Raw genomic sequence first — 20771 nt, forward strand, 5'->3', positions numbered from 1 at the left:
ATGGGATGTAGTGTCCTGTGGAAGTAAAAGCAGGTATATGCGTAAATAGTGTGTTAGTACTCTTTTATTAGAGGAAATCCAGCAGTCTGTTTTGAATTCTAACAATGTGTGCTCTATACCAGCTTCCAGCAGTGTTAATGGAGTTCTCACAATACAGTCTGATACAAAATCACAGAAATTTAGGACTAGAAGGGGCCTTAACAGGTCATTTAATTCAGTCCCCTACATTGAAGCAAGACTAAAAATTATCTAGACCATCCCTGACAGATGTTTGTCTGACCTGTTCTTAAAAACCTCCAATGATGGAGATTCCACAACCTTCCTAGCACATTTGTTCGAGTGGTTAATTACCCTCATAGTTAAGAAACTTTTCCTAATGTCTAACCTAAATCTCCCTTGCTGCAATTTAAGCCCATTGCTTCTCGTCCTGTCCTCAGTGGATAAGGAGAACAATTTATCATTCTCCTCTTTATGACAACTTTTACATACTTTAAGACTCATATTATGTTCTCCCGAGTCTTCTCTTCTCCAACTAAACAAATCCAATTTTTTCAATCTTTTCTTGGAGGTCATGTTTTCTAGACTTTTAATAATTTTTCTTGCTCTCCTCTGGACTTTTTGTCCAGATCCCTTCCAAATTGTGGTGACCTGAACTGGACAAAGTACTCTAGTTGAGACCTTATGAGTACTAAGTAGAGTGGAAAAAACTATTTCTCATGACTTGCTTACAATACTCCTGCTAATACTTCCCAGAAGGATGTCCACTTTTATTTTGCAACAGTATTAGATTTTTGATTCATATTTAGTTTGTGATCCACTGCAACCTCCAGATCCTTTCTGCAGTACTCCTTCCTAGGCAGTCATTTCTCATTTTGTATTTGTGCAGTTGATTATTCCTTCCTAACTGGAGTACTTTGCATTTGTTCTTATTGAATTGTATGCTATTTATTTCAGACCATTTCTCAAGATCATTTTGAATTCTAATCCTGTCCTCCAAAGCGCTAGCAACCCCTTCCAGCTTGGTATCGTCCGCAAACTTTATAAGTGTACTCTCTGTGCTGTTATCAACATCGTTTATGAAGATATTGAATAGAAGCAGACTCAGGACAGATTCCTGAGGGACACCACTCGAGATGCCCTTCCTGTTTGAGTGTGAACCATTGATAACTACTCCCTGAATACAGGTTGCAGCCAGTTGTGCATCCACCTTATAGTTTATCTAGGCTATATTTCCCTAGTTTGCTTATGAGAAGGTAATATGAGACAGTATCAAAAGGCTTACTACAGTCAACATATGCCACATCTACTGCTTCCCCCATCCACCAGGCTTGTTACCCTGTCAAATAAGGATATTAGGTTGGTTTGACATGATTTGTTCCCAACAAATCCATGCTGTTACTTATCATCTTATTGTCTTTTAGATGCTTATAAACTGATTGTTTGATTATTTGCTCCATTATCTTTTTCAGTACTGAAATTAAGCTAACGTCTATAATTCCTGGGTTGTCCTTATTCCCCTTTTATAGATAGGTACTGTATTTTCCCTTTTACAGAGATTCCTCTGGAATCTCTCCTATCCTCCACAAGTTCTCAAAGGTAATCACTAATGACTCACAGATCTCTTCAGCTAGTTCCTTAAATATTCTAGGATGTATTTAGTCAGGTCCTGCCAACACAAAGACATCTAACTTGTCAAAGTAAGTCTCACCTTGTTCTTTCCCTATTTTAGCCTCAGTTCCTACTCCATTTACACTGATATTTGCTATGTTAGTTGTCTGATCACTGTTAACCTTTTTAGTGAAAATGGAAACAAAAAAGGCATTTAACATTTCTGTCATTGGTGCTTTTTCTGTTACTGTCTTTCCCTCCTCATTGAGTAATGGGCCTAACCTGTCCTTGGTCTTCCGTTTGCTTCTCATGTACTTGTAAAATGTTTTCTGGTAACCCTTTATGTCCCTAGCTAGTTTAATCTAATTTTGTGCCTTGGCCTTTCTATTTTTCTCCCTACATGCTTGTGTTGGATTTTTTCATATTAATCTTTGTAATCTGATCTAGTTTCTACTTTTTATATACCTCTTTTTAGAATTTCAAGTTGTTGAAGATCTCCTGTTAAGCCAGGGTGGTCGCTTACCCTACTTCCTATCTTTCCTATGCCGTGGGATAGTTAGCTCTTGCGACCTTAATAATGTCTCTTTAAAAACCTGTCAACTCTCCTTAAATCTTTTTTTCCCTTAGACATGCGTCCTATAGGATCTTACCTACCAATTCACTTAGTTTGCCAAACTCTGCCTTCTGGAAGTCCATTGTCTTTATTCTGCTGTTTTCCCTCCTATCATTCTTTAGAATTATGAACTGTTATCATTTCATGATCACTTTCACCCAAGCTGCCTTCCACCTTAAATGGACACATTAATACTTTCCTTCCCCAATTCTTTACAAATGCACCAATTATTAATAAACATAAGCCTGACCCCCCCAGAGTCAATAGGATTTTTGCTATTTACTTCAATGGAGGCAGGATTTCACCCCTATATTTTTGTTCTGTTAGGCCTTCTTCAAATGGTCACTGAAGCCAATGGGAGTTTTTCCTTTGACTGCAACTGGCTTTGCATAAGGGCAAAACAGATCTCATACAAAACACTGTTCCTATTATAGACCTGAAGACTTTCTGCACTGTTCTTCTGTCACATTCAAAAGGCTGCTTTTGCCTTCTTTTATTTGAAATAGTGCTAAAGCTTTTCAAAAGTTACTAATGGTACACTAGGAAATGATTTTACCATCAACAATATTCCTGAATATTTTGTGAGTTTTGTGCAACATTTTTTTCCTTAAACAACTTGCTCATTTTCTTCTCTGGTGTCTCTGCATAACCTGGAATTGAAGACTGGATGTAGTAATCTTCCTAGTTCTGCCTTTTCTATTTTTATTGTCAGTGCATGTCCAGAATCCAATAGTAGTTTTACTTTCCCTTTATTTATGTTGACTATTCCTGAGTTTCTGCATGTTCTAACATTTTCCCACTTTTCTCTTTTCAAGAATTTCCTGTAATTTCTGAAGCTCTTTTTCAAGTATTCACTTTTTTTTTTTTAGCTTGCAACCCCCTGAAGTCTTGATTCTGTTTTATCATAGGGTCTGCGCTACCTTCTTCACTTGGGCTTCTAGTTTCCTCTTTAGAGTATCATCTTTTCTGCATTGTTATTGCATGTCTGATTTTGAGGGACTGAGGTTCTATCATGCTTATCTTAATGTGAGCCTCTATCATCTTCTTATACACCGAACTCATAGAGCTGGAAGGGACCCCAAAAGGTCACTGAGTCCAGCCCCCTGCCTTCACTAGCAGGATCAACTACTGACTTTGCCCCAGATCCTTAAGTGGCCCCCTCAATGACTGAACTCACAACCCTGGGTTTAGCAGGCCAATGCTCAAACCACTGAGCTATCCCACTGCCTGGCACATTTTGAATCTTGACTACATCTGTTTTCACCATAGCAGGTAGTTTTTCCCTTTCCTAACTTGAATTTGGATTCTGTCACCTGAGATAGACAATTTGCCACAAAGTGTTTTTTCCTGGCATATCTACATTCCTTTCCAACTGCTCAAAAAGTTGATATCTTTCTGAGTGAGGGTATGAGCCATTTTAGCTTCTGCAAGGGTACTGAAACCCAATCTTACTTCTTGAGATATGCCCTGCTGGGATTACAGGTTTGCTTGGTGCATTGTTTTCCATGATGAAGGCCTGTGACTCTGTCACTTTAGTAACTCATTCTATATCTAAACGTCTTTCCAAATTAAGAGCTAAGAGCTGATGGCTCATACTTGTTTACTGAACAATGCTGCATCATTTGCATCCAAGTCAGCAAATTTACAACGGAATGCTAGGTGGGGAATCTGGTATAAGATTGGTCAGTGTCTCTCATTATTACTGCTACTTTTACTATGGTAGCACTTAAAGCCCTAAGCATGATCAGAGCTCCGTTGTGCTGGATGCTGACAAGAAACATAGTACATAAGAACGGCCACACTGGGTCAGACCAATGCTTCTGCTACTATTCGTCTTCTGACAGCGGCCAGTGCCAGATGCTTTAGAAGGAATGAACAGAATAGGACAATTTGGAATGATCCATCTTTTGTCATCCAGTCCCAGCTTCTGGCAGTTGGAGATTTAGAGACCGCCAGAGCACAGGGTTAGGTCCCTGCCCATACTGATTAATAGCTTGATGAACCTATCCCTCATGAACTAATCAAATTATTTTTTGAACCCAGTTATACTTTTGACCTTCACACCATCCACTGGTAACAAGTTCCACAGGATGAGTGTGCATTGTGAGAAGAAGTTATTTCTTTTGTTTGTTTAAAACCTGCTGCCTATTAATTTTATCAGAGGATCCCTAGCTCTTACATTATGTGAAGAGGTAGATAATACTTTCCTAATCATTTTCTGCAAGCCATTCATGATTTTAGAGACTGTTATCATATTTCCCCTGTCCACCATTACACATCTCTTTTCTAATCTGAATAGTCCCAGTCTTTTTAGTCTCTCCTCATATGGAAGAAGTTGTTCCATGCCCCTACTCATTTTTGTTGCTCTTCTCTGCACCTTTTTCAATTCTAATATCTCTTTTTTGAGATGGGGTGAACAGAACTACACATAGTATTCATGGTGTGGTTATATCATGGATTTATATAGTGGCATTTTGACATTTTCTTTTATATCTATTTTCTAATGGTTTCTAACTTTCTGTTAGCTTTTTTGACTGTCACTTCACATTGAGCAGATGTTTTCAGAGAACTGTCTGCAATGACTCCAAGATCTCTTGCTTGAGTGGTAACAGCTAATTTAGACACCTTCATTTTGTAGGTATAGTTGGGATTATTTTCTCCAGTGGTCACTACTTTGCACTCATCAGTGCTAAATTTCATCAGCCATTTTGCCACCCAGTCACCTAGTTTAGTGAGATTCTTTTGTAACTATTCAGTCAACTTTCAACATAACTATCTCAAATAAAAGACAGCCCTGGGGCTGAAGACCTTGCAATCCTAATAGACAAGACATACAAAGGGTCAAAGAGGAAACAGAGACACAAAGAGGTAAAGTAACTTGTTTGAAGTTACTTACACGCTGCAGGTCAGTGGTAGAGTTGGGAACACAGGGTTTTCTGATTCCCAGGCTATCCACTGGATCACACTACTTCTCACACAGTCTTATTGGTTCTTGTCTCACTTGCCTGAAAACTAGTGTTTCATATTCCATATTCTATTTCAGAGAAGTAGTCAGTCAGTCAGAACACTATGGTCTTTTTCAAACAGGATCTTCATCTCTGCCAGGTGTTTAGTTAAGTCAGTAAGTCATACGCATCTTTTAGCTCTTCACCCAGACAGTTTAATAAAAGTGTGATTTGTCATTTTTTAATTCCAATTTCAAGTGCATCCAACAGATTTCTGAATTTGTGTCTCCACTTCTGAACAACTGCCCTTCCTCAGAGATACTGAATGTTGGGAATTTAAGGCATGCAAATGCCAGACTGCTTTGGTTTGTTTTGGGTTTTCCCCCCCTAGATGTGCCTTTAATGTTCTTTCTGAATTTTATCTCACATTGCTATTTTCCCTTTTTCAATCATATATATTTTAGTTCCTTCAGATTTTATGGGCTGTTTTCTTTTAAGAGCTTCTAAAAGCTTGAGTCTTTGCGCTGCTATCAACATGAAAGATGGCTGCTGCACATTTTCTATTAGCTTCTCTTGCCTTTCACAAAGATGGCCACTGTGCTCCCAGGTTTGCAATTGCAGGCAACAAGCAAGAAGCTTTTACGTCAGTTTTATGTGTAGGAAAACTAGTTTTTTCACTGTTTTCCCTATTGGCATATTGGACTGAACTAGTTTGTTCTCTTGGGTGTAGTGCTCTTATACCAGAGATTTGTTTTGCCTCTTAGTAGAAAATTTCTTTTTCTCATTACATACTCTGTGTCTTCACTGCCAATTGGGGTGTCTTGGGGAAATAAATCCCAGGATACACAGTGCTCTAGCAGTATCCAGTGCAACCATCATCTGGTTTTACTCCAAGTATAGCTAAATTACAGATCAGTGGCCTAATGCTCCTCTCATGCCAGTGCAAATCAGGAGCAACCTCAATAACGATAATAAACCTCAGCAAGAAAAGAATTAGCCCTGTGTCTATTTTTAAAAATTGTAAATAGGTTATAATTAAAAGGCTGGTGTTCAAATGGAAAGAATTTGGTCTCAAATATTTGGGGGTCAAGTTGCATCCATATCTGGATACAGATATGAACACACACATATGTGTTTGGGGCATGGACTTTTTCTTGCTATGTGTTTGTACTACTCCTAGTCTTCTAATCCTGATTGGGTACAGATAGGTATTTGGATATTACAGGAATGAGAGCCATAAAAATAGAGGATAATACACTGTATGGTTAAATCCATGGTAGCTTCATGGCTCAGCTCTGTTCTCTGCAATTTTCTTAGCTACCAAATATGTTGCCGTTTATCTCCATGTCATCAGTCAGAAATAAAAAAAGCAAGTGATGAGTTCATTTTCTATATTAGGGACAGGGCCGGTGCAACCATTTATGCGACCTAGGTAGTCGCCTAGTGCGCTGGCATTTGGGGGGTGGCATTTTCTTCAGCAACGACCACGGCGGCTGGATCTCCGGCCACCCCGGTCGCCATTGGCATTTAGGTGGAGGGAGCTGGGGCAGGGAAGTGCGGGGAGAGCCAACTGCAGCAAGTAAGGGAGGGGGGTGGCACGCAGTGGAACTCCCCGCCCCAGCTCACCCCTGTCCCGCCTCCTCCCTGAGCATGCCGTGGCCGCTTCACTTCTCCCGCCTCCCAGACTTGCGGTGCCAATCAGCTTAGGCTCCGCAAGACTGGGAGGTGGGAGAAGTGAAGCAGCGATGGCATGCTTGGGGTGGAGGTGGAGCAGGGGTGAGCTGGGGCACGGAGGGGTGCCTCAGGGCGGGGGGGAGCTGCCGCAGAGGGGGCACCTCAGGGCGCGGGGAGGGGGCTGCTGCGAGAGGAGTTTGGCTCAGGGCAGGGGCTCGGGGACGGGGAAGGGCGCAAGGTGGAAGTTTCGCCTAGGCGCAAAACATCCTTGCACCAGCTCTGATTAGGGACAGAGTTAGTCATCTCACAGATGTTAAGGAGGGACCATCATGATCATCTAGTCTGACCTCCTGCACACCACAGGCCACAGAACATCACCTACCCACTCCTGCAATAGGCCTGTAACCTCTGGCTGAGTTACTGAGGTCCTCAGATATTGATTTAAAGAGTTCAAGTTACAGTTTACTCTAGTTCAAGCCAGCAAATGACCCAGGCCCCATGCAGCAAAGGAACGCACCTCCCACCCCAAGGTCTCTGCAAATCTGACCTGGGGAAAAATTTGTCCATGATCCCAAATATGGCAATCAGTTGGACTGTGAACATGTGGGTGAGACCCATCAGCCAGACACCCAGGAAGGAATTCTGTGGAGTAACTCAGAACCATCCTCATCTGGTGTCCCATCTTCAGCCATTAAAGATATTTGCTAACAGAAGTCACGGACTGGCCATATGCCTTTACAGGTAACCTTATCACACCATCCCCTCCAAAAAATTCTTATTAAACTCAGTCTTGAAACATGTTAGGTTTTTTGCCTCCACTAATCCCATTAAAAGGCTGTTCCAGAACTTCATTTCTCTTATGGTTAGAAACCTTTGTCTAATTTCATTGGAGCATGCCACTGTGAAGTAAAATAATGGGCAGTGCATGGAACTGGACAGCTGTTGGAGACCACCATGATATAAATCTAAGTAATTCCACATTCTCACACAGATTGAAAATCTTGTATATTTAAGGAAATGACTTGAAAATCTACAGTAAGAAAAGTTACTTCTGAACCATCCTCCACTATATTAAAACAAAAAGGCAGCCCCAATATGAAGATCCACAATCATGAAATGTAAATAATAGTTCAACAGCAACCAGGTGTTGTGCCAGATTATTTTGACAAAAACTGAGGTACTTACAGTCTAAGTGACTATGCCTGATCCCTTCCACATCTTCAGCATGAATGAAGTGGTAACATCTCTTCCCTACAATATCTACAGGGGTCAGATCCATGTAATCACTAATCCTACAAAGGAAAAATACAGCCTGTAATTTAAGAAGGAAAAAATAAAGGAACTCTCAAATGACAGAAATAGAAATCTACAGAAAGATTTTTCATTACTGTAGTATAACCACAAAGCCTCTGCTATTTATTTGAGTGGAATACCTGTATAAACAGGACACATTCTTTGAAATAAAACTGTTTTTAATAGAGAAACCTGCTGAAATCAGTTAGTCCACTGAAATAAATGGAAAGTTATGGAAAGTTAAGTTTCAGAGCACTTCCCATCCATAGAACAAACACTGAGACAATATAATTCCATGAAATTACATCTCATCAGCAATAATTCAAAATCCTCATTAAAAGATCAAGGTTACATAATAAAATAAAAATATGTTATGTTCATATCAAATGATTAGAGACACAGATTCAACAGATTCGTCTTCCATTGGGTATATTCATGAAAAAAGCTCTCAACCATTTCTTGGCACAAAGTCCAAACTGACATTTCAAGGGATATAATTTAAATGCTGAGATATACAGATGCCTGGGGGCGTTATCTTTTTTAGTCTTATTCATTTGGGAACTCAGCTTTCACTCCTGGCCCTTTCAGCTGGGACTTTGTGATTTATTCCACACAGAAACTTTAGAACCCTTTCAGCGGAGTGTGTGTGCGTATGTACAGAAAAATATAACAAAACCTGGAATACATGTTGAGTGAACCAGCCTGGTTTACACAAACATTTGAAAACCTGTTTTTTTAAAAGTAGAAACAAATTTTGGGGGTTTGAAATATAGTGTTCCCCCACTAAATGTTCGTTTTGTATAACTAGAACATCTATCTTTTAGGTTTAGAAGGCAAGACATTGTAGGGAGGATGATATATAGGCTTAGTAATAGTAATGTTTACTGTACAGATCCCTCAAAATGTGAATGGACTCATCTCCAAATTATATGACTGAGATTACCAGTGACAGTACTAATTTTAAAGTCTGGTGAATCCTTGCAGTAAAGTCAGAGACTGTAAGAGCTGGGGTGTAATAAAAATATGTTAGCAAGTTAGTAAATTACTCATCAATTTCTCTCTGTCCCGAACAAACTCTTTTACCAGAGAGACAGTCCCTTGACAATCTGGTCCCACTACCCTCTCCACACACAGTGGGTGACTGAAGCACGCTTGCTGGGGGTGGGGGACTCGCCCAGGAGGGCTGCACAAACTCCCCTCTAGCTGGAATGCCCTGGCCCATTGTATTATACCAGGCATTCTGATTGGTCATCCCCGATGGCCCACAAATTTGCTGGCTGCCCCTTTATACACCTAGGAATTGAAAGACTGGGAACATTCTGCCATTCCTGCCCCTATTGCGTGCAAGCTTTTTTTACATTTAAACTAAAGCGCAGTTCAGTGTGATGAGTGCGATTTGTACGGTACGCAGCTACTACTTGCTTTCCACATGAGTGTAAACTATGCTATTTATTTGCCCTTTGCAAATACCAGTTGTATTTTCTTCTGTCTCTATCGGGAGAAAGTAAATTACAAAGATTCTGTGTCAGGGAGAAAGTCAATGTCTCCCAATCTAGTCAGTACATAGAATAGCCAGTGGCACAAGATGCTTGGTGCCAGTCTGTAGAGGAGCGAACTCACCCCTGCGGCACCTCCTGCTGGTGACTTCCAGGAATTAGCTCATTCTAGCTCTGGAGCTCCCTCTGCAGGCCAGTGATCCGCCTTTCCTCTCTCTGGCCTCCGTGCCCCTCCCAGGACCCCGCTGCCTCTTTAACTGGGGTGCTGCTCCCTGGCAGTACCCCACCGATCCGGGTCTCCCCCTCCGAGGGGAACCCCCACCCACTATCGCCACTTCGCCTCACTCTTGGCTACTGCCTGTCATCACTTAGCCCCCATTCCCTGAGGCAGACTGCAGTGTATCAGCCACTCATCACAGGCATAGGGGTTTGGACCTGCTGCCTCTGCCTACCCATGGGTTTCCCCTTTGCAACCCCAGTACCCAATTGGCTTTACCCTAGGCCTGCAGCCTGGGGTGGGTGGAGGGCACGTTTCTAGACCAGAGCTCCTCTTGCCTTCCCCCAGCCCTGCTCCACCTTAGGTACCCAGGTACACTCCCTAGCAGCCAGGCCCCTCTCCCTCTAAAGGCAGAGACTGCTGAGCTCCTGGCTCCCAGCCTTTTTATACAGGCCAGCAGTGGCCTGATTGGGGTGTGGTCCAGCTGTGGCTGCTTCCCCAATCAGCCCAGCTTTTAGAGCTGCAGCCCTCTCCAGGGCTGCTTTTACCACTGCAGCCCTGCCAGGCAGGAGTGGGGGACCACCCTGCTACACAGTCCTACCCAGAAGCAGAGCATGTGTTGACTTAGGACCCGATTCAGCAATCCATCGCTATTCATGTGTCTAATGTTAGGAATGTGCTTAAGGCCCATAAGCATGTGCCTAAGTGGTTTGCTGAACAGGAATGGATTTAAGCACAGACTTAAAAAATTTGCTGAATTGGGACCTTATGGTCTGAATCACATGATAAGGCCTGGGAAGCCAAAGGCAGTTTTACTCTTGCAACTATGCAAGAGACAATGGGATCACTCGAATCCTGATCCAGCTCCACTGAAATCAATGGGAGTCTTTCCATAAATGTTAATGGAGGATGGATTAGAGCTCTGGTCTGTATTTAATTTGGATCAAGGTGGTATGGTTTTTGGTCAGGAAAGCATCCACAGCTCTTCCTTGCAATAGGGACCACTTGCCTTTGTACTCATTTTGAACCTAGTTATATCTATAATTAGGCTGTGGCACACATGTCATTGCCCCTAGAATTGTCACAGTGTCTTTGAATGGCATAACTGTGATCAAGAGTGGAGACTTCCCTGCTGACTAGTAGTTCAGTAACTGAATAAAATAGTTCAGCAATTTCTGCTACAATAGGTTAGTTAGGTGTAAATATAGTTCTAACAACAACAAGAGATCCATTTACCACAATATACAACCCTAGGGAATAGGAGCTGACCAAAATCTATATTTAGGTTGCCCATCTATTCCCATTATTAAAAAAAAATTCTGAATACTTTCTGAAGAACTCTAATGCCTCCATGTTTTGGAGCATGAACTTGCTGTCTCCATAAAAATATGTTCAGTTTTGGCACAAAAATAAGATGTAGAAAATCCTCACCATTTGCACTATGTTTACTAGAGTTTGGTAGACCCTTTGTGCTAAAAAATTCAAACATCAGTTTGCACTATAGAAGTTGGACGGTATAAAGAGAATGAAATAGGGGACTGCGAGAAGAGATGGGTTAGTGGTTAAGGCAGCTGAATGCACCCTAGAGAACTGGATTCTATCCCTGACCACAGAGTTCCTATCTGATGCTTGGCAAGTGAACTGGAACTAAAAATTTCACAACTGGCCACAAATTCTGTGTTCCTCAATTTCTGGGAGACCAACTTGAGACATCTGGGGCCTGATTTTCAAAAGAACAGAACACTCACAACAGCAACTAAAGTCAATGAGAGCTGTGGATACTCAACACCTACAAAAAACCAGGCCCAAGGTGTCTCAAGTTGGGTGCCCAGTCATTGTAGCACCCCAAGTTAGCAGTCGTTTTGTCCTTATTCTCTCTTTGCCTCACTTTTCCCATAATAACATTCTTCTATCTCATAAAGAGTAGTGAAAATAAATTAACTGATTTTTGTGAAACATTTGGATACGATGGGGATAAGCACCATAGAAAAGACTGTGAAGAAATTAATAATTCAGTATTCAATGCAGGGTTTAGATGGCATGCAGTAAATAAGACATGGATCAACATATCGAATAAGGAAAATAAAAGAATATTTAACAGCTGCTTCATTCATGGAGTACCATCCACCCTGTACAATAAATGTAGAAAAAATAGTATATGAATATGTAATTAAAGACTGTATCATAAAGCATCTGTGCAAGGGGGAAGAATTAAGGTTGTATGGCAGTTTCTAACCTGAGTGCTAACTATTGCAACCTTAGTAACTTTCTTTTAACTAAGGTGTTTTTTGTATATATCAGTATATTAATACTGAAAGGTCCAAGTAAGTCTTTTAATAACTCCCTTGTCACTCTGTGCACTTGTTTCTTCACTTAGCCTTGACCTTTTGAATGGTCTGAGTGTCAGAAAATATTGCATTATAAGTACTGTACAGTAAGTCAAATAAAGCAAGTGAACTGTGGAACCTGATCCACAACCCATGAATTCAACAATAACACAAGTACAAAGCTATTCAGTCCAGACGTAAGAATGAAAGAGGGTTTGTATTTTTAACTAAAAAGAAAAAAAACAATTCACAAGATAAGAGTAATGTGTGTCCATCAAGGTCACCAAAATGAGAACGAAGAGAGAGGACATCAAAGTAAATCAGTTTTGTGATTACATGAATGAAAATTATTTTGTTATGGAAATCATACACAGATCAAAGCTGGGATATAATATTGTTGCATTACTAAACCACTGAAAAATAACTTTATATTATGTTGCTTAATTTATTAATTTAGGGCCAAATCCCCCGGCACTCCAACCCCTATGGGCAGTTTGTCTCTTGACAGCTAAAAATAGCAGCTGATTGAGAAGTAGGGGCTTGATTCTACCGAGTGCTGAGTACACTTGCTCTGATCCCATAAACCTTGTAAGTTTATGCTTAACTTTAAGCTCATGGAGACTCCCACTTCAGTCAATGGCTTGTGCTTTGCTGGCTTAGAGCCAGAGTGCTCATTATTAAATAGTCCAGAGTCCCAGTAAAGGAGGCTCCATACAGGAAACTATTTCTGCAGATCCTTAGGGAATGTTGGTAGGTTGGTGAAGCATGCAGATCCATAGAGACAAAACCCCACACTGGGAGAGTATCATGCCATGTGTGTGTGCTGGGACTTTTTAGCTTGAAAAGGGGGGGGGATATGATAGAGATCTATAAAATCATGAGTGGTATAGAGAAAGTAAATAAGGAAGTGTTATTTACTCCTTCTCATAATACAAGAACAAGGGGCCACCAAATGAAATAATACGTAGCAAGTTTAAAACACACACAAGAAAGTATTTTTTCATGCAATGCACTGTCAACCTCTGGAACTCCTTGCCAGAGGGTGTTGTGAAGGCCAATACTATAACGGGGTTCAAAAGGAAGCTAGACAGATACATGGAAGATAGGTCCATCAACAGCCGTTAGCCAGGATGGGCAGGAATGGTGTCCCTAGCCTCTGTTTGCCAGAAGCTGCGATTGGGTGACAGGCCATGGATCACTTGATGATAACCTGTCTGTTCATTAACTTGGGGGCACCTGCCATTGGCCACTGTCAGAGGACAGGATACTAAGCTTGATGGACCTTTGGTCTGACCCAGTTTGGCTGTTCTTATGTTCTTATGCTACTTCTCACTGTGACCATTGTGTTAGTAGCTGTGGTTGTACAGGCATCCTGACCAGTTCAGGATGAAGATTCAGCCCTTGATGTTTGCTCTCCAGAAGTAAACTCTTTACACAAACTTTGATTTTTTCCCCAGCATTTGACCCTTAAGAAAGTAAAAGCAATGGCCATGATGTTCTACTTGGTTGCCTAAATTAGACATCTAAATCTATATTTAGGGACCTAAATAAAAGTGATCTGATTTTCATACATGCTTAGCATCCACAACTCATACTGAAGTAAATAGAAGCTCGATGTCAGCTCAGTACTTAAGAATTAGGCCACTTTTATTTAGGGCCCTAAATATAGATTTAGATGTCATCCAAGTTTGAAAATTTTGACCAAAGCTTCTGAATTTTCATAGGTTTATATTCTTATTTCACCAATAAATAATGCACATCTAAATAGGGAAACAACCTGCAAATTAATTCCCCATAATATGACTTTTGCAAGACCTTTTGACTATGGCTTTTACAGGACCCAGAAGTGAGACATTTCCACCCAAACCACCACCCAAACACACTCATGAACACTATGAGTTTGGCTTAGTCTTGTGTGTATGGCAAATATTCTTTTGGGGTGTAAACTTTATAATAGAGGTAATGTCACCTGTATGGCAACACACTTTTAGAATAGGAACAAGAGCATTTAAGTCAAGAGGAGAAGTGGATGCTCAGCACCTCTGAAAATTGTGCCCACTTATTTGGTGCCTAACTGTAGATTTAGGTATCTCATCTTAGACACCAAAGTTTAAAAATAGGTCTCTCTATTTTTTGGTTATGTAGACTCATAGACTCATAGGTCAGAAGGGACCAATATGATCAGTTGTGAAGATTTAAAAAGAATCCTAAAAATAAATTAAACCATGTTGAAAAGCCAGCTAACTAGCTACAGAATAAAATGTAAATGCTTTAAAAATACCCAATATATTAGCTAACTGATCTTGTTTCATAATGGGGGGAAATAACTATGCACATGGTTCTGCTGTAGATCAGGGATCTTCATTCAAATCATTTCACTAAGAAGAGAGGAATAGGCCACAGCCCAAGACTTGAGTAAAGCCACGCCTGCTTCCTGCTTCTCGAAGCAGGCTCACAAAAGAATCCCTGCAAAAGTAGGAGTAGTGCTTCTTTTGCACCTCTTTTGATCCAGTGATCTACTGTGAACATCCAGTTCAGCTTAAGTAACGGCACTTCTGTCATAGTATAATTCCCCAATCTGAACCTTAGAGTCCAAAGGATGGGGTACCAGCATGAATTCCTCTAAGCTTAATTACCTGCTTAGATCTGATATGCTGCCACCACCCAAAAAATTATAGTGTTTTGGGGCACTCTGGTCCCCCAAAAAACTTTCCCTGGGGAACCCAAGACCCAAATTCCTTGAGTCTTACAACAAAGTGGAATAAACCATTTCCCCCCCCTTCTCCTTTCTTCCTCCTAGATCTTTCCTGCCCTGGGTACACTAGGAGATCACCATGATTTAAACTCCTTGAATCACAACACAGAGAAATCAGGTTTTGTTCTCCCCCTTCTCTCTCCTCAGGCTTTCCCTCCCTGGGCTATCCTGGAGAGATAGTCAGATTCAAGCTCCGTGAATCTAAACCAAAGGGATTCCACCCTTCTCCTTCACTGTTAAGTACAGACTCAATTCCCTCGAGCCTCAACAAGAGGAAAAAATCAAACAGGTCTTAAAAAGCAAAACTTTTAATAAAAAGAGAGAAAAAAAGTAAAAGTTGTCTCTGTAATTTAGATGGTAAAAGTTATAGGGTCTTTCAGCTTATAGACACTAGAGAGAAGCCCCTCCGCCCCCAGCAAAATACAATTTAAAATACTTCCAGCAAACTACACATTTGCAAATACAGAAACAATCAAAAGACTATAACTGCCTTTCTACTTAATACTCACTATTCTGAATATATAAGAGACTGTAGCAGGGAGATTGGCAAGAAATCTGGTTGCACGTCTAGTTCCTTTCAGGACCCAGAGAGAACAAAGCCAAACCCCAAAAACACAAACAAAGGCTTCCCTCCACTGAGATTTGAAAGTATCTTGTTTCCTGATTGGTCCTCTGGTCAGGTGTTTTTGGTTCCCTGTTTGTTAACCCTTTACAGGTAAAAGAGACATTAACCCTTAACTATCTGTTTATGACAACTTCCACTTCACACTCCCCAGCCGGCTGTCACTAACCTCCATGAAGCTATTCAAATAGTGCTTATTGCTACCCACAAGCATGCTGCCAATTTTTTTCTATAACCACAGCTGTGCTGCTCCTGCTTCCCCCATGACCATTGGGGCAACAGTAGCCTACTCCACATATTCAGAAATGAATGCTTCTGTTTTCTGTAGCCCCATATGCTGTCACTGCCCCTTTCTTTAGTCCCAGAAGAGGGCTTCCTGATGCCTCAGCGGGTTGCCTCAATGAATGGCTAGCCTCCTGACTAGCCAGGTTGCTACTGGCCTCCCAATGTCTAGCAATGGTGTTTCCACTTCCTGCGGTCCCTGCAGGCAACATCCATTTTCCATATGGCATTTGCTGTGGTACCACTATCCCAACTGTCCACCAGTGGAACTTCTGCTGTGCAAGTGAGCTACCAACATTTTCCCCAAAGTTCCATCAGTGACGCTTCTGCTAATCTAGTGGACCTCGTTCTCTGCTGTCCCATGAAGAGGGACAAAGCACAGATGCCTCATCATTAATTTCAGTGACACCACATAAATGTTATGTCCTAGCATTCAAAATAAACACCAACAGCAAATAGAAAAAAAGTTACTTGATAAAGTTGCCTCTCTGTTCATCTTATAATAGCAATAACATCCTCAGCACAAGGCACTTCCTAGGGAATAATGACCAGCTAAGTTTAATGGCTCCACTACACCTTTAGCTATCAGCTTTTCCCAAACGGTCACCAATCCTCAATCAGTGCTCAGTGCCTGGACTATTTGTTATCTATGATAGGTTTTTCACAGGCTCCTCTCACAGGAATCTTAAGGCCTTAATGCTATATGATGACACAGCGATACTGGAAAGTTTTTTAAAAATCTGTTTAATTTTTTAAAAACAATTTAGTACTCATACAAAATGCTAGATTGACAGCAGAGGAAGATTAAATCTTCCAAACACTGCCCAACCAATTCATCTCAGACCTGACCTGAAAGGGTAGTTCATTTTCCACATCCATTCAATTCTTGGCTCCTTTGTTGAGGCTGCCAACAAAGGTACCAATAACTGGGGGGTGATTTTGTGAAGAGGAGACCTATTCATTAGGAACTGGACTGATACCAACAACTCATTTCACAGAGGCCACTGGAGAGCTATCAGATGGTAATGACTTTCCATCACTATCAAGATAGGTCAGATTCAAGCCAATGACTATGGCAAAAGGTTCCATCTGTATACTACTCCTAATTCCCTAAACTATCTGTGCTAACTGCTAGATTACACTACATAATCTAGAAGTTAGTGCAGGAAGCCAGCATTCTAACTCTAATTTTGCCATTAACTCTCTATGTAACCTTGAGCAAATTGCTTTCTGTGGCTCAGTGTTCCCAGTTTAAAAAATTAAGATAATATCTCCCATCCTTGTAAAGTGCTTTGAGAGCCTGGATGAAATATGCTTTCTAGTTGCAAAGTACTATTATTATTACAAATATAGTTTAGAACATGATAGTATAAGATAATTTCTTAACTGAAACTGAACATTTATTTTAAAAGGCCTACGGCTCTAATTCAGCAAAGCACTTCAGCACATGCTTATGTCTATCCCTTTTCAGAAGAGCACTTAATTATGAGCTTAAATGCTGTCCAGAATAGAGATAATTCCTGAACTGGAGCCTATGTTAGAGAACTATAACCTTCTAATTATGCTATTCTATAGCTGCTCTCACATCAAAGGGTTGCATTAAACCTGTTGGCAATTCAACTCTTGATGGTATCTCCTCCTGTCAATGGGTCCTTGGCTAGCTCTTCTGCTTGTTCTCAACTTTTTTTCTACACTTTAGGCTCCTTCCATCCCCAGTCTCTGAGTTTCTTATGCCCTGCCTTCTAGCCAACTTCCTCCTCAGCTCTTCTGTCCATTCTTCCCTTTACTCTGGGCCCTATTTCCATGTGCCCACTACACCTGATCCACTTTGAACCCCAATGCTCCTTCCTCCCATTCTATAAAGTATCTGTCTCCACCCCATCAAACCCTCATTCAACCTGTCACTCAATACCTGTTTCCACTCCACTCCTTTCTCCCTCTGCAATGCAAGTCGCCATCTAATCTCATTGTACAATTCCCGCATCTCCTGCTTCCCATGACATTGTTCCCCAACCTGTCACCTGCTCCATCTGACCCCTCATAGCAACCAAGTCCTCCATTCCAATAAGCAGAGATAGAATTTCAAATGAGACTGCATCTTCTGCAAAGTATTTCAGGAATGTGGGGGAATTAAACTTCAAATAGTATGTTTCCTTTTTTTTTTTCATTTCCAAACATAGAGATATCATGAAACTTGTCATGTTAATATTAAAAAACCTCCTTCATACTCCTCCGATTTTAATAATTAATAACGACGACAGTGAATTTAGTGCTCTCATATGGCACCAGGCTGACACTCCAGGAGTCTGAACTCCACTGTTTACCAAGCCATGGAATACAGAGTACGCATGCAACACTGAAAAACGAGAGCTGAAATGCTGTACCTATTTTCACAGTAAATGATATTGAGGTCCATATTTACACGAGTAACAAACATGTGGCAGTCGATTCTGACTTCATTGATTGTAGGAGGTGGCAAAGCATGAGCCACAACTACAAGCCCCATGATTTGGCTAGGGACTGTCCGCCCGTGGGACAGTGACACTCTCAGTCGTAACCGGCCTGTTATATGGATCACCTGCAAAATAAAAAGAATAAAAGAAACCCCAATGAATTCATGATGCAAATGTGACATCATCTTTTTTAAAGGACAACATTGTTATTCTAAAGAGCACTTAACTCCATCAAAAAGTATATTTAGTAACTGCCAGAATCAGTGTTAAGCTTATTAATATTGGCTGTCAACATGTCCTAAATGTCCTCATGGCAAGAAAGAAGAAAAGTACATAATAGCCAAATGTTTCAATTTATCAAATCTGAAACTCAAAACTTCTGTGTTATTGATTTTTTTTTTCAAAGAAAGAAAGAAAAAGGACAAATTAGAAAATCAAGGGAATGAAGTAAGAGATATAAAACTGAAGTAATGAGGGTAGGAAAGGAAGACTAATTTTAAAACATTTGGAGATTAAAATGTGAGGCAAAAGGAGCAGCAGTTTTGAAACTTTTCCAGGACCCATTTAATTGAATTACCAGTCATCTACATCCTAGAGACACTACTTACATCCTTGAATTACTTCTTTGTGGTTGGCAATACAAGAAGCATGAACCTCCAAGTGATCAATGGGTTCAACCAAGATGCCTTGAATGGGTTCTCTGCGCAGAAACCAAGCATTTTACAGCTGCAGAGTTACTAGTCAAGCAGTGATTTAGCTTAATACACTGTGCACGTGCTGAGAACTTTTGGAGCTGAATGAGAGGCAGAGGTTTTCTTTCCCCTGTTTACACGATGAACACTAAGCAAAATATACCCAGGAGATCCAGCTGCTCCATTTGAGATTGCTACTCAGTGCTGCTTGCTGAAGCTGAATGATTATGAAACTAGGGAAAGGACTGATCTATAATTTCTGACTCAACTGCCTCAGAAGCCTTACTGTGGACAAATAAAATGATGTGCTTTGAAAAAAAATTAAAATGAATAGTACTTGTGACAGGTATCAGATTGGCAGCTCGGGAGACTGCAGGCCTATATTCACACAACAGGGACATCATGGGCAGTGGCAGTGCAAACTGTCCACACCTTTAGCCCCAACAGCATCTCAATATCAGCCTGGAAAGATGGCCTTGAGGACAGAAAGTTCAGACTTCATGGTGCATTCAGTCCTCAGCATCTCTACTGAGAGTGCCAACAAAGATGCCAATACGTGCCAGCTTGATGGTGTGGATACATATCCACTGGGAACGGAAACTCATTTCACAAAGATAAGATAACAGTATGAAGCTTTTGGTCACTACTGATATGAGAGCTATTGTTAGCAGTGAGTTAGTGGTAAAAGACTCTGTGTTCCACTAGCAATCTCTTAAACCATCTAGTGCACCCAAAATTAAATCTCATTTAAGCTAATAGACCAATGAATTAAAGCTTGAAGGGTTTTTTTGATTCACAATCTTTAAATATCTCTTTTTTATCCAATATTTTACATTTGTGACCACAATCAGTGAGGTAGTTCTGAATGGAGAGGATGATTATCTTGTGGTTTTGTCCATTTCAGTTGTAGATTTATGATCATCCACATCTGAGGTAATTATTACCTAAATTCATACTCAATGAATCTTCAGAGGGCAAACTATTGGGTAAATATTTGAAGACATTCCTAGAGGCAAGGATGCAAAAATACCATTTCAATCACACATTTTTTGCAAGACCTTATTAACTAATGAAGAAATAGCTACAAGAAACAGGATTTACTTCACAGGAGGGATACAAATAGCATACTTTGCTCCTTCTAGCTAGGCTTACACATATGCTTATTTACCATTATCTCTCTCACTTTATCATGCAACTTAAGCTTACTGCAAAAACACAAATCTGTAAATGCTTGGAAAAAAATGTTGCTTTTTAATGAAACCAGAAATAACATAAAAAATAATCCTTTGCTCAATGTACTAGGCTAAATGCTTTTTTTTTTTTTTTTTTTAAAGAAATGCCTATGCTAAAATGTTTGAAGTTTGCATTAGCACTTGGGGAGAACTTTGAGATACATCTTACTTAAGATTCATTTTTTATTTCCCACACCTATTTTTGGAATACTTCATGTCATTCAGTGCTAAATGTCAAAAAGATTTGTTTTTGAACAAGTGCTTATTAAATTGGTATCCAGTTTTTCCTTGATCTTTCAGTGAATCTGCAGCTCTGAGTTTGTATCACCATCACTCGAGATTGACCAGTGCTAACTCTGCTATACTCAAGCACTGCTGAACTTTGGGAAAGTTTGTATCTGGATTCAAGCCATGCAGCTGGTCCTTAACTCTATCATGGATTGAACCATGTCCTCAGTATAACAAACAGCTTCAAATTTTGGGGAAGGTCAGATCTAAATTGAATTTTGGCTGTTGCGCTGGGAAAATCTGCAACAAATTCCCGTCAGTTCTGACACATGTT

At 40.6% G+C, this 20771-nt stretch overlaps 1 protein-coding gene across 3 annotated transcripts in view; it reads right to left on the minus strand.

The window, feature by feature from the left end:
* NPAS3 (neuronal PAS domain protein 3) overlaps nt 1-20771 on the minus strand; it is an 858327-nt gene that overhangs the window by 26356 nt on the left and 811200 nt on the right. For all 3 annotated transcript variants that reach the window (XM_030559309.1, XM_030559308.1, XM_030559310.1), the window contains 2 exons: nt 18217-18410; nt 8026-8132 (listed from right to left, as the gene is read on the minus strand). In XM_030559309.1, coding sequence (XP_030415169.1) covers nt 8026-8132; nt 18217-18410 — 301 coding nt within the window. The remainder of the gene's footprint in view (nt 1-8025; nt 8133-18216; nt 18411-20771) is intronic.

Source organism: Gopherus evgoodei, chromosome 4 (genome assembly GCF_007399415.2).
Source record: "Gopherus evgoodei ecotype Sinaloan lineage chromosome 4, rGopEvg1_v1.p, whole genome shotgun sequence".
In the NCBI taxonomy this organism is placed as follows: domain Eukaryota; kingdom Metazoa; phylum Chordata; order Testudines; family Testudinidae; genus Gopherus; species Gopherus evgoodei.